This window comes from Felis catus, chromosome A2, assembly GCF_018350175.1.
Source record: "Felis catus isolate Fca126 chromosome A2, F.catus_Fca126_mat1.0, whole genome shotgun sequence".
NCBI classification, from domain to species: domain Eukaryota; kingdom Metazoa; phylum Chordata; class Mammalia; order Carnivora; family Felidae; genus Felis; species Felis catus.
In genome coordinates, this window is record NC_058369.1 from 124383161 (window position 1) to 124396730 (window position 13570).

Here is a 13570-nt window from a genome sequence, read left to right on the forward strand (position 1 = left end):
CCTTTTACTGTAACTTTGGTCAGAAACCAACCTGAAAATTTCAATTTGAGGTGACCTCATCTCCAACAATGTGGAAGTCTCACTAAAGCACCTATGCCTGTTATGAATGTAATATATTAGTAGTGTTTATCCTTAGTATCTTTGTTTATCAAGATTAAAACCCACTGAATTATTTTAAGGCGCCTACTGTATATATTTGTGTTCCATTGTGGAAGAAGGAGCACTCAATGGGCAATCAGGAGATAGGATTGGAATTCTGGCCCTTCTCTGCTGTAGTTCAGGACTTAGCTCATCTGAGCCCTAAGCTTCTGTTTCCTCATCTGGAAATGGGGGCTGTAGGGATCAACAATTTTTCCTCAGAGGGTAGTCATTAGGACCAAGTGATAATCTGAATATAACAGCACTAGCACAGTGCCTGGCCCACAGCGAGGGCTCAGTAAATGACAGCTAAACAGCAGTGTAATGGGGTTCTGTGTGCCACACATGAGATTTGGAGGCAGATTCGATGGTGAGTTTAGGTGAAGAAATTGGACATGTCTGTGTTCACATAGAGCATGATTCATGTCTACTCTGCTGTTGCTGCTGCTGCTTTCCTGTAACCAATTTTAGAGCCTATCTTGGCAGCTGGAAGTATTTGGGATTAATTTCACACTCACTTTATGAGTTGAGCATTTTCCTGCAAGCAGCTCCCTGGGCCTCTGCCTCATTACTTTGGCATCAACTGATATGGCAGTTGGACATAGATGTCCTTTGGGGTCTCCATTTTATTTGGAAACCTTCAATTTGAAAAAGCAAAACAAAGACTATCAACACATTTGTGCCTGAAATCGTTAGCATTTATTGTTTCCTAAACCCCTCCCTTTCTATAGTTCTGTTGAACACCAGGGAACACACATCTTGCACAGCCAGTGATAAGCACTAAAAAGTCACACTCCTTCAGATTCAAATCCTAGCAGCTGGTTGGCCTCATTTCACATTTCCAGGTGAGCAGCAAGATCCTCTAGGCCTTGGTGGGACAGATCTAAATCTTGATGGGTCTAGTTTTTCCAGCCTTTTTTACTATGTTAATTCTGCTAAATTCATTTGGCTCTCATGGAGAACAAAGTAAACTTGGCTGTTACGTGTAAAACTAAATTGAGAACATGGAGATCTGTTTAGTATTTCATGCTGGCCAGTAGGTCAGGAAGATTTTCCTTGGGGGTAATTTACATAAGGAATTGTTTATCCCATTTCTTTCCAATTTCTGTGACCATTTGGGGATAGCAGACTTTCCACAATGGCACAGAAATATAACCAGCGAGACCAAAACTTAGAGAAATGAAGCTTCTCCCGGATTGATGTATTTTGGGCCTTGCCTAGGAAAGATCCTGTGGCTTGGGCTGCTGTCTCACTGAGAAGTCATTCTTCTACCACAGCTGTGTTTAGCAAGTTGGGTGGGTCCACGAACTGACATGCTGTTACACTTAGTAAGAATTTTCCCTTGATAGTGAGGAACGTGCATAAAAGCCTCACTTAAGTCCCAGCAAATGCCCAAATGTTTACTGTGACCGATAGCTGCTTTGAGTGCAGCTTCCATCAGGTGACAGCCCCAAGTCAGAGTACTCCGTGGCCACCCAGTACCTATAGTGTTACATGCACGCTCTCCACCTTGACATTCTGCTTCCTCTTCAGCAGTTGCCCAGATGACCTTTTTTTTGTCTCATCAAATGCTTTTCCCAAACTGGAATATTTGCTCCTTCCTGAACAAGCAGCCTCTACTTTTCTGGTTTAGTAAATTTGCTCAAGTTGTTTCCTGTACTTTTAAAGCCCCCTCACCCAATATCTGTTCTTGAGGATGAATTTCAGGTACCTCTTCTCAGTGGCACACTGGTAAATATTTGACAACTGGTTCTCTGGGAAGGTGGGAGTTTGGGAGGAGACCTGGCTCTGTAACATTTGTTGATGTTCATCTGGTAAATACTTCCACCATGGCTGATTTCAAGCTACCAACGTGAGGTCACTGAAGGTGAAGTTGGGAAGAAATGGGCAGTAGCCCACCATTGCAGAGTGTTTCCAACGTACAGATACGGTAGGCATAAGTGACCTCAAGGGCCTAGATAATAGTGAACTAATTAAGAAGTAATGAGTTTTGAGTATTTGTCACCTTTGTTTTGGTGTAATTTCTTTAAGTTTATGTAACTTAAGTTTTAAGTAATGGTCGTGTTTAACAGCTGGCACACAAAATTGAAAACAGGACAACCTGTCCTTTCTCTGGAGCCTGTAGGAGCTGGCCAAGTTGCTTCTTCCTCCACCTTTTCCTTTGTAAAGTGCTCCAGACTCAGTAATAGTTAAACCTTTCTCTGAACCTGGCAGGTGCTTCAGGTTGCACGCAGGCTTTGAATTGAGAGACTCCAAAGTGCGACTCCTGGTCTCTCACTTGCTACATGATGGTCAAGCTGCCCACTTAATTTGCACTTCCCAGTGCAAAATGAAAATGCAGGGCCCTTGTTAAAAGTCAGGAAGAAAGTGCTGTTAAAATAGCCACTAAAATCTAAAGCCTTTTCCTTTCTTCAGCAGTCTCTCTTTCACACTTTCTCATGGTGTTTTTATTTTCTATTTAATGTCATTCCAAGTATAGAAAAATTAAGATTATTTGCATGAATGTTACCATCAATCCTTATATTGTTCAATGCCAGTTTTAAATGCAAATATAAGAGCATTTAACTGTGAGTTAATGAACGTATCTCCCCTGCTCATGTGTATGTTCTGTTGCCCCATCATTGACTTCACGTATAAAACACAACTTCAAAAATAAAATTATTAAGAATTTAAAGACAGAGGCAGCAGGGCATTAAACCAAGCATGGAGCTGTTCGAAGCACAGGCACAGTTTACATCCCTGTGCACAGTACGGGGCAAATTTCTTACATCCGCTGACCTCAGAGGCCTCATCTGTAAAATAGAGATATGCCAACCAGGTGGAGGTGTGGGGATTGAAGACACTGGTACCTGTATGGCATAGCAGAATGTTTGGCATGCAGTCTGTGCTCACTTAATTACAGGGATTATTATTAACCTACTAATCATAATATTAATGGCATTTTTCCTTTACAGTTCATAGGGTCTTCCCTACAGTGTTGCCACTTGCCTCTGACGTATTTTCCTTTTTCCATTATTAACTCTCTGAAGGTAGAGATGAAATCTGTCACCATTGAATTCCCTAGAGTGATTTCTGCAACTTCTTGCATATACCTGGCACTCAGGAGGTGTTTATAACCTTGATCTTTGTATGATTTGGGCTTATTGACAATACGCATCTGTGTCATAATATGATGGTTCCCACAATGAGGCTTAATTGGTAACACTCACAGGAAAAAAAGAATATAAATGTAGACTTTAACAGGAGCCAGTTGTAATCATGGTGAAGCTGGGGGAAGAAGCAGATGATTCCAGGTGTTTTGGTTTATGGAAAGTGTGGCCTCTGTCTCTTAGAGGAGACTTCTTGAAGTAATAGGGAAGGGATGAGTTCCAAGCCTCATTTGAGTAAAAGAGGCCCCAGGGATATTAACTCTGGCCCATAGTAATCTGTCCCTTTGCGAACTTCTTTTACACTTATTTTCTGTTCTGCACAATTAGGACATTATTACAGTAATGTTTCTTTCCACTAATTGGTTGGATATTTATGTTTCCTGTCCAAAAAATTATAAGATCCTTATAGGCTAGAAGATATCATGTACTGTTTTGAACACCTATGGAAAGAAAGTAGCACACTACTAGGTACGTAGTAAGCAGTGCACTTTATTACAATGCTGACCTTGGTCCAAACTCCCAGGGTTCCCTGGAGAGCTGAATGGGAGTTGTGATTGTCTTTTATAACTCTTGCAGGCCCTCAACCAAATGCCAGAGTATCATGGTCTGCCTGGCATTGTCAGGCAAACACCTTGCCTCGACAGCTTTGTCTTTTCCTAACCTACATCTCTTTTCCAGTGTCTCCCAGACACTCTGAGCACTGTCCCCCAACAGCCCCCATTGCTACATGGAATTTGGGAGACCACACAGCTGTAAACTCTAACTTGTTTGAATGATGATTTTTTAACAAGCCCTTTGGGCCAGTTTCAATAAGCCATGAAATATCACCAAATGGCTCATCTGCACTAGAGTTCTGAAAGTCATCTGAGCTCTAGTCCCTCAAGCTGGCAGGGACTGACAGAAAGGAGCACACATTGCCCTAGCTTTTCCTATTCCTGTTCTGGGGGCTGTAAGACGCCTTGAGCCTCTGGGCCAGTCAGTTCATTACTTTTAATGAGCACAAAATTCACCGAGACATTAAAATAAAACACCAATGGGCAGTCTTGGATGTTCTATTCAATTGTTGCTTTAGTTCTTTTTTCCACAAGATTATTCAAGAGGATGAAAAAAAAAAAAGCCAATTCTACTCCTGCCAGTTTTATCCTAAGTAGATTTGGCATTGTAAAGCTAACACACCCTGAACGTTTTTTTTTTTCTTTCAGATCCCTGTGGGCTAGTGCCTGACATTTGTGTTAAAAATGACATTACTCAATTGGTCAAATGTTTGAACATTATCTACCTTTTGGATATAATAAAGAAATACTGGATATCTCAACACCATGTAGCATATCAAGAGTAATAATCAGAGGCAGATAATTACTTTCTGAAAAGGATGTAATGAAATCATTATTTTAAATTACGTGGCAAACGTGGTTATTTTGATATTTTTTAATTGATCCATCTCTAGCTAGTAATAAAGACTATAACAACTGTATTAGAGGTTACTTATATTATCATATATTGTAGAAGGTCAATTGATGGTGAACCAGACACAGAACAATGTCCCCATTAAGCTGATTTCATGGATATTTTCATCCCCTGGCCATATGGATTTGGAATTACATCAGGGATTTTTTTTTTTTTTTAAAGAAGGAAGTGAGCAGATGAATGATAACTATTTTATTACTCAACATAGCTTGTGTTTGTGGAAGACAAAGTTCATCAAGCTGTTTTAAAGAAAAACACAAGTGTGCCAAATGTAATTTGTTGAGGGCTCAAGCATTGTGAAATTATCCCTAACTGAAGTTTGTCATTTCTGCAGGTAATCGCTCTCGCAGATGCAGTAGAGGAAAACCAAGACAGTCTGTTCCAGTCATTCACCAGGCTGAAAAGTGCCACCCATTTGGTGATTCTGCTGATTGGGCTGTGGCAGAAGCTTAGTACCGACCAGATCGCTATTCTGGAAGCAGCATTTCTGCCCCTGCAGCAGGACACCCAGGAATTGGTAAGGACCCACGACTCTGCAATGGTAACAGCCATTATTGAAAAGATTGTGGTTTTAAGAAGATATCACATGGCTGTTGTATTTTCTAAGGTACCTGATGGAGGCTTTTTTTTTTTTTAAACCCAGATCCTGTTTTCCTTTTCTTTAAATCATAATAAAAATGTCAAATGAAGGCCTTTTTTTTTCTAGAGCTATTTTAAAAATAGGTATAGAGTCCATTTTTATGTGGTATTCAGTCTATTTTTTATGTGCTCTTCAATCACTTAGAAGCCAGGGAAACAGTCATTTGACTGCCTGAGTGATGGCAGTAAACCTTCAGATTAGCTAATCCTTTCCTTTTCCACCAGAGAAAACAGTTCAGCCATTTTAATTTGCTCAGTGTTCTTAAATTTAAGTGTCAGTTCAAGGGTTAGGGAGAACTGAGATAGCCTTGCCAAATGACAGGAATATTTTGTCACATTTATATAGTTCTTAATACATGGTGTATAAACTTTTTTACTCTTGACCCTTTCAATAGGCAGTTTAGAACCAAAGTGGGGGGGGGGGAAGATGGGGGTTCATATTTAGAGTTTTTGTTGAAAGATTATATGAATAAAAACATCTCAGACCCCTTGAATTGTAGAGGTTTGTATGACTACCAGGTGTCATCATGAGGGAACTTTTTGCATGCTTTTATTTACAAAGAAATAATATACTTCTTGGAAATTAGAGACTCTTGGACTCATTTTTTTTGTATTGGAAGAAACCGTGTCATGAAAAAAGCCATTTCAAACATAGCCATGAGAACATAGGGCTAAAAATGGTAGTACTAAAACTAACATTTCTGAGTACTTACTAAATAGGCACGAGGTGATATTTTAAGTGTTCCACAAGGATGCTCTCATTTAATCTTAAACATGGGCCTGGAAGGTTGTTAAGGTACTATTTTCACCTCCATTTAACATATGAGAAAATTTAGGCTTTGAGAGTTAAGTACCTTTTGGAAACTAGTGGATATAGAGCCATGGTTTGGGCCCAGGTCTGGCTGCTTTCAAAGCACATGTTTGTTTTTTTGTTTTTTGTTTTTTATCAATACACTGTATTTTAGCAAACAAAGTCATGAACAAGATTTTGAAAATCACAGGCTTTGTCTGTTCAATGTAATTTTCTATAATTGGGTCAAAGTATTGTCAGATGAAAAAAAAGTTCAAGCTGTATTTTATATCATAAACAAAATACTAATAAATAAATTGGGAAACAATTTAGAGTATACCTTTTTTTTAGATTCATAAAATGAAATTACTGCTAAAATTGATCTTTGAGAAGCCAGAAATGTGGACATTGTAATAACAGAGAACAAAGAATACAATTTGGGTTGTATTAGTGAGAATGATAACTGTGAACTCAGATTTAAGTAGTCAGAAAGACTTTGGTGGCCTCAGTTCCTGGTTCCACCACTCGATGATAAAGTCCTTCTGATCAGGTTTTCTGGCTGTTCTAAATCTCTACTTCTGTATTTCTAACCTAGAAACAATAATAGGACCTACCCAAGTTGAATAAGAATTAAATGAGATAATGGAATAGAGTGGAATTATATCTTACTCATTTTTATATTCTCAGCCTCTGGCACAGTTCCTGACCATAGCACAGTCAATATTTGTTGGGTGAATGACTAGAGAAAGGGTGAAAGCTAATAAGAAGTGACTTGGCAGAACAGATGTAGTAGATATAATCTGGAGCATGAGGAAGCAGGGCAGGGCCAGCTGTATAATTTACAGGACCCAGAGCAAAGTGAAAATGTGGATCCCTTGTTCAAAAAAGTAGAAAAATAACCAAAATATTGTTAAAACAGATTCTAAAACAAAGCTTTTTACTTTCTGTGTCTCATCATGATGTTTTTATTTGCTATTTTATGCTATTCTAAATGAAGAAAAATAAAAAATTTAAGTTGTCAGCAGGAATTTTACCATGAATCTTTATAATGTGCAATGCCAGTTTTAACACAAATATAAGAGCATTGGACCTATATGCAGAATCACCAAAATTATATAATTTGTATTTTGTAGCTCATACATGCATATGTATTTTGTTCTTACAGAGCTGTGAATCACTGCACAAAATTTACTGCTTTTACTTCCCTTCTTGATATGCACACATCTACCAACACTTTCCACCTTCAGCTTACTGATGAGTAGGGAAGGAAAAAAAAAGGAGCTCTGTGTTACTCTATTTCCCTTTTCTTCTGTTACCATTTTCAGTGTAAGTAGTCGGATAATACAGGGAAGTAACAGGGGTGTAATGGACTTCCTTAGTCATTCCTGTTTCTTTGAGTCTATTTGCTGACTTTCTTCATTCAAAACAAGTTTTGGTGCAATGAAACGCCTTAAAGGCTGTCAGTGCCCCCACTTAATCAGTCTAGACATGCCCTCCTTGTATTTGTTTTGAGTCTCCCTGTCTCCCACTCATTCTGGGGCCATAGAATTCTAAGCTTATGGGGCAGAAAGGTAGAAGGAATGCGTACCGCGCATGTCTTCCCTTCTTACACATAATTCACTGTTCCAGTAGACATCACTTACAGAAGACAAGTGCAAGATAACATTAAGAATTTCAGGGGCGCCTGGGTAGCTCAGTTGTTAAGCATCTGACTTCGGCATAGGTCATGATCTCATGTTTCAGGCCATGATCTCACAGTTCGTGAGTTTAAGTCCCACATCAGGTGAGCTCGAGCCCTTCTTTGGGTGAACACGAGCCCCGCTTCGGGCTAACACAAGCCCTGCTTTTCTCTCTCTCTCTCTCTCTCTCTCTCTCTCTCCCTCCCTCCCTCCCTCCCTCCCTCCCTTTGCCTCTCCTGGGATTCTCTTTCTCTCTCTGCCTGTTGCTCACTAGCACCTTCTCTCTCTCTCTCTCTCTCTCTCTCTCTCTCTCAAAAAAAAAAAAAAAAAAAAGAATTTCAAGGTGGCAATGGCAAAACATTAAATCAAGCGTGGGGCCCTTCTGAACGTGGGGCCCTGTGTGACCACATGGCTCACATGCTCCTGAAGGTGGCCATGAAGTGTGGTTAGACCCAGAGGAAGAATTTCCTTGAAATAAAAGTTCTCAAATGTAGGGACTGAGTCCCCAGAGAGACTATGGAATTTCTGACTCTAGAGATCTTTCAAAACAGCCTCCTTCTGCTGGGAATAGTGTGTTCATCCCTGTAGGCAGGTGAATGGACTAGGCATCCTCTCAAAGCTTCTTTCTGCCTGCCACTGTGTTCTTTGCTGTCATAACTCCCAAAATATAGAGGGAAAAATTCTTTCAACTTTCTTCTGAATTTGGCGAGATTAGAAGGGGTGTATACTCGTTATGTCTATTGAAGCCATTAATAAGACAGGACATTTGATAAAAACATAACTTGGAAAAGAATGAATCCAAAAAGACATTTTAATACTGCTTGTTATGCTCTTCATCTTTAATTAGGTTGTGGTATTCACTTTGGACTTATACTGTTGAGACAGCTTATATATCTTGAGAAAAAAGGAATCCTTTTTCATTCTTTAAGACGTACGCATGCAGTATGTGGTTTTGACATGCTAGTTCACAATCCCCCACATTATGCCTTTGGACCTCACAAATAAATGTTATGTGATGGGTGTCCCACTGAGATGTGAAAATGAAATATGCAAACCTGAAATAACTTGGAATGAGGGTAAGACGGGGAAGAAAGGAGTCTCTGACCAGAATGTTGAAAATATATCCCATATTGAAGTTATTATGATACCACAAAAATCTGAATGTAATTTAGACGGTTTGGTTGGAAGTGGATGGCAGAGTACATGTGTGAGGGGGAGAACTTCAGACATGTGGACAACATTTTCAGAAGAGACTCAGTTCAAGGTCAGATGTCCCCACAAGTATTGAGAGGTGGAAGAAAGTGCTCAGAAGATGTTTTATTTATGTTGCACATAGCACTGCACAATGGTTTGTTGTATTGTTATTTAGATGGCATGTGTCACAAACGGCAGGCTAAATGCCATAGTTCACTCTGGAATATTTTCTGAACTGGCATCAGGTTCACAAAGCATAAATATTTAGAATTTATTATTCCTAATGAAAAGTGATGTTCTTCACACTATCCTATCAGTATTTTTTTAAATGCCATCTCATTTGGATCAGAATTCATCATTGTTTTCTTTGATCTGTTTCTTAAATGCTTTTCTATTTTTGTCACTTCTCATTACTATTTGGGGGCAAATAAATCCTGGTATTGCAGACTATTATGTGTGACTTTTTCAAGGTGTTGAAAGTTACATATGCCAAATGTGTTTTTGTAAGGATACTTCCCTTCACTTTAAGAAAAACATTAACTGTTCTATTTGGCATCTCCAAAAAGAGCTCTTAAACTCAGTTCCATCAGTGGATTTGATAATATAGTATTGTCCCTACCATCTTCCTGTGATGGAGAAGTTTTGCCCCAAATAATGTGTTCTATCAGTGTACCTGATGCCGCAATTCTAAAACTGTTTTCTTTTCAGTTTAGGGGCTGAGGATTTCAGAGTATCTGCAATGCAGAATTTAAACATACATCTACTGACCCTTTATCTACATGAAGTTCTATGGAAAATACTGTCTACTTAGGTCATGAAGGGCTGTGTAATGGTTTGAGTCTGAGGGAGTGTTTAATTGTGATAGCACACCTCTCTCATGATGTTATACAAAAGCCAAAAACTGCAAAACTCCACATACCTCAGGATTGGCTTAAAATCTTTTCATCCGGTCATATTTGCATTCAGTGAATATTTATTAAGTACCTACTATGTTTCAGGCAGTGTTCTAGGTTCTTGGCGTATTTTAATAAACAAAACAGAGTTAGAGCCTATCCTCCGTTGGTTTACTTCAACATTGTAAGCAAACATATTCCAGTCACAGTCAGCCATAAACATATTGGCTATCTGATTTAGTAGCCACTTGTCATATGTGGCTATTTAAAGTGAAATTTAAATAAAGTGAAATAAAATTAAAATTTCAGTTCCACGATTTCACTAGCTATATTTCAACTGCTTAGTAGCCACATTGGAAAGTTCAAACATAGAACATTCCCAGAAGCGCCTGGTTGGCTCAATCAGTTACGCATCCTACTCATGATTTTGGCTCAGGTCATGATCTCTCAGTATGATTTTGAGCCCCACGTTGAGCTCTGCATTGACAGTGTGGAGCCTGCTTGGGATTCTCTCCTTCTTTCTCTGCCCCTCTCCCACTCTATCTTTCTCAAAATAAATAAATAAACTTTAAACAAAAAAGAACATTTCTTTCATTGCAGTACGTTCTATTTCATAGTACTCTCTATCATTAAAAGAGAAAGGGTTTTGTCAGTTGGGTTAAACAACTTGAGCACAGTTTAGCAAATTAATGAAAGTAGGGTAGGACACTGACATTAAGTTATGCCACGGTGTTTGCTTTAGCAGCCCTTATTTCTGGTATTCCGACATCATCAGCCTGGTCACATGTGCAATGACCAGACTTTTTCTAGGGAGATGAATCCATCTACATAAAAGGGAGGCAATAAGCTGGCACAAGTGCTGCTACTCCCCCTTCACATGACCTTGGTAGACATTATGATCATCACAAATTCTTTCCTGTTGAGCCTGAACATGATCTCAGAATCCTTTTGAATACAGCATTTGAGGTAGTCACTATCACTTGCATTTGGTATATGGATAAATCCCCTTTGCCCTTCTTGAACTCTGTACAGATCTGCTCCTCCTTTTCTTAGCCAACATCTTAGATGACTAAGATTCTTTAAGATGAAGTCTAGAAGATGGCAAGAGAACAAGTAGGAACAATAGTGTTATTTCCCAATGGGCTTTCTCAGACTTAGGCTCTAAATGTTCATTTATGTTCCACCTGACTCCAGAGGAATCCCCAAGGAAAAGAGAAACGGAGCACTGGTTTGGAGACCTGATTATGCACAGTCTTAGATTTGGAAGGAATGTTGGCACATTGCGTAGCATTTTGCCTTACTTTTTCTTTTCTTTCAACGTTCACTTAATATCTTTAGTAGATATTATCTACTATTTGAAAAAGAAAAGCTTTATTGCGTTCTTAAGAGTTTAACAGTTACCTTCCTTAGCACTGAACTTTCAGATCCCCTGAGAAAGTTAAGGTGGAAATTTACATCAGTGGGAGAGGAGATTTGGACCTTCAGCCTTACTTTTTGATTGATTATTCCTTTTACAAGCTGATATGGAAAGAGAGACTTATTTTTAACATTTTCAACATGGTTCATGTGAGAAAACAGATGTTTATAATAGGAAATCCTATTGTGTGGAGGGACTTATCAAGACTCACTTACAAGGCTTGAAGGCTTCTACGTCACAGGTCAGATTTGATGTAAGGGCCATTGTGCCTCCTGTCTGGATTGAGTGATGACTGAGATGGCTAATCATTGCTGTTATTAATGTCCTCTTCTTAGAAGGCAAACAAAAGGAGGAAGTCTGGTGTCAGTATCAAGTCTGCCTTTAAGACTGTTGAAGTATCATCACAATTATAAATGTCTATGGGAACATAGTGGAGAAAGTAAATATTTTGGTATTCCCCTTGATCTTAGCCAACAAGATGAACATAAAAGAATTAGTTCACGTTCACGATGGCCACATACTCTGTGCTGTTCCTAGTTGCATGCAACTGGGGGTGTTATGTAGTGGTATAGTTTTCCACTTCACCGGTGTTGAGTAATGCTTATCTCAGAGCCTTTCTGATAACTTGCTTGCTGTTTTAAAAACTGAAATACATCAGAATAGGAGCCAAGTAGAATGCAGTATACAAGTGGTGATGTGTAATCTTTGACATGTCCCTTAAGTATATCAAATATGAAACAGTACTTTAACGGATGCCTTTAATATTATCTATGCATTCAAGGGTAGAGAGACTAAATAAATGAGCAAAGAATTGATTAATTGAAGCTTCACTCTCACTATATGCCATCCCCAAATCTTTGTGAAGCGAAGTGTGGTTTAAATATAAATGACTAAGTAAAATTCACACAACCATGGTGAGGAAAATAATGATCATCATCATCCTCATAACGCCCACCGATTTGATTCTTGGCTAGAAGTGTATTTATAGTAATGTAATTTCCCTAAAATACCTTTACCGAACTTAGTTTGAGTCTACTAATTATAAAGAGATGATCTTGACATGTCTGGGACATTACACGCTTTTGGAAATGTACATGTGGAAATTGTGGACTCTTTCCTCTAAAACTAGCGCTCTCTGTGTGCTATAACCACACACAGAGCTGCTTCAGGGTCAGTCAGTCACTCTGGACTGCTGTTGTTCATTTGGAAATGTTCCTCAGAAACCCCTTTGGCTTGCGTCCTTGTTATTCTACCTGGCTTTCTGTGGTGGCATTTGTAGTAGCCTTTCTGCCCATGTCTCTGCTCTGGTACTCCCTGCACCTCGCTGCCAGACTCAGCCCTATGCTCTGTCGTCACACATCTGCTTGCATACTTTCTGTGGCTCTCTGCTCCTGGTTCAGTTTGTACTCCAGTGCCAGGCATTCAGGACTTTCAGTCACTTGGCACCACCGCATCTTCTTTCTAAAACTCAGCTTCTGTGACTCCCCAGCTTTCCTGCTCCGTTCTGGGAAATCTGACTTACCATGGGTACACAACTTCTTTCCAGCATGCCAGGGCTAAGAGTGCTTTTTTCTTTACCTAACATAGTGTCCTCTGTTTACCCCTCTATCCACCCTCATTAAGAAGCAGATCAATTCTCATTCCCTCCTTATTTATTCTGGCTTACATCCTCTTGTGAATTTCACTTGGGGGTATGACATAATTTAGCTCTCATTATGTATTCTGAAATTGTCAATGTGCTTGTCTTGTATTCTAATAAATGTAGGGACAGATTCTTTTACATCCCCACAGACTTAAAGCTTAAATTAAGCATACAGTTGGACATAAATATTTAGGGATTGCTTGATACCCCATTTATTTTCATAGTGTTCCGCACATTTACAGATTTGTCTTCAGCAACTGTATAATTTTATTAGAAAAGGAAGCATTCTCCTTCCATTTTGTACCACCTCCTTTTTTGCAAGCAACTTCAAATATTTTGGAGTTCTGCAAGAGTGCATCTTGAGCACTCCTGTGTGGATGGCAAAAGATATAGGTAAATTGATAGCCAGACCACCACACATGTATTTATTTATACCTATATTCATTCACATGTCCTGTGATTTAATCCAGTAAGCACAGAAATTTTTAATCTGACCAGTGATGAATATATGCAAGTGAAAACATTAGGTATGCCTCACCCATATTGATTTAGTCAAATTTAG

General features: G+C 39.1%; 1 protein-coding gene across 11 annotated transcripts in view; it reads left to right on the forward strand.

The window, feature by feature from the left end:
* BBS9 (Bardet-Biedl syndrome 9) overlaps positions 1-13570 on the forward strand; it is a 448679-nt gene that overhangs the window by 355582 nt on the left and 79527 nt on the right. For all 11 annotated transcript variants that reach the window (XM_045052584.1, XM_045052588.1, XM_045052586.1 and 8 more), the window contains one exon: positions 5089-5271. In XM_045052584.1, coding sequence (XP_044908519.1) covers positions 5089-5271 — 183 coding nt within the window. The remainder of the gene's footprint in view (positions 1-5088; positions 5272-13570) is intronic.